Raw genomic sequence first — 349 nt, forward strand, 5'->3', positions numbered from 1 at the left:
AGAAGGGGGTGAAGGTGGTGAAGAGGGAGGCGAAGCCCGAGACGCTGCGGAAGGACTCGAAGGACAGCAAGGCTGAGGCCAAGGCTCCGGCCAAGGCTCCGGCCCGGAAGGCGCCGGTCCCGGAGAGCCGCAAGCCCCTGGCCAAGGCCGGCAGCATCAAGAAGTCCCCGCTGAAGAAAGAACCAGAGAAACCCAAGGCTAAAACCGCCCGGAAGGAGCTGGGGACGTCGGATGGCTCCAAGTCCTCCTCCCCCGAGGAGATGCTGCCGGAGGCTGAGCGGGAGGGCGGGAGGAGAAGGAAGGAAGAATCCACAGATGAAGGCATCGCCCCGGCCGACAGCGAGCTGGA

General features: G+C 65.6%; 1 protein-coding gene across 1 annotated transcript in view; it reads left to right on the forward strand.

Moving 5' to 3' along the window:
- MAP1S (microtubule associated protein 1S) overlaps positions 1–349 on the forward strand; it is a 19,661-nt gene that overhangs the window by 16,735 nt on the left and 2,577 nt on the right. Inside the window, exon 6 of the mRNA XM_031063278.1 lies at positions 3–339. Within this exon, the coding sequence (XP_030919138.1) occupies positions 3–339 (337 nt within the window). The remainder of the gene's footprint in view (positions 1–2; positions 340–349) is intronic.

Source organism: Geospiza fortis, unplaced genomic scaffold, assembly GCF_000277835.1.
Source record: "Geospiza fortis unplaced genomic scaffold, GeoFor_1.0 scaffold241, whole genome shotgun sequence".
In the NCBI taxonomy this organism is placed as follows: Eukaryota; Metazoa; Chordata; class Aves; order Passeriformes; family Thraupidae; genus Geospiza; species Geospiza fortis.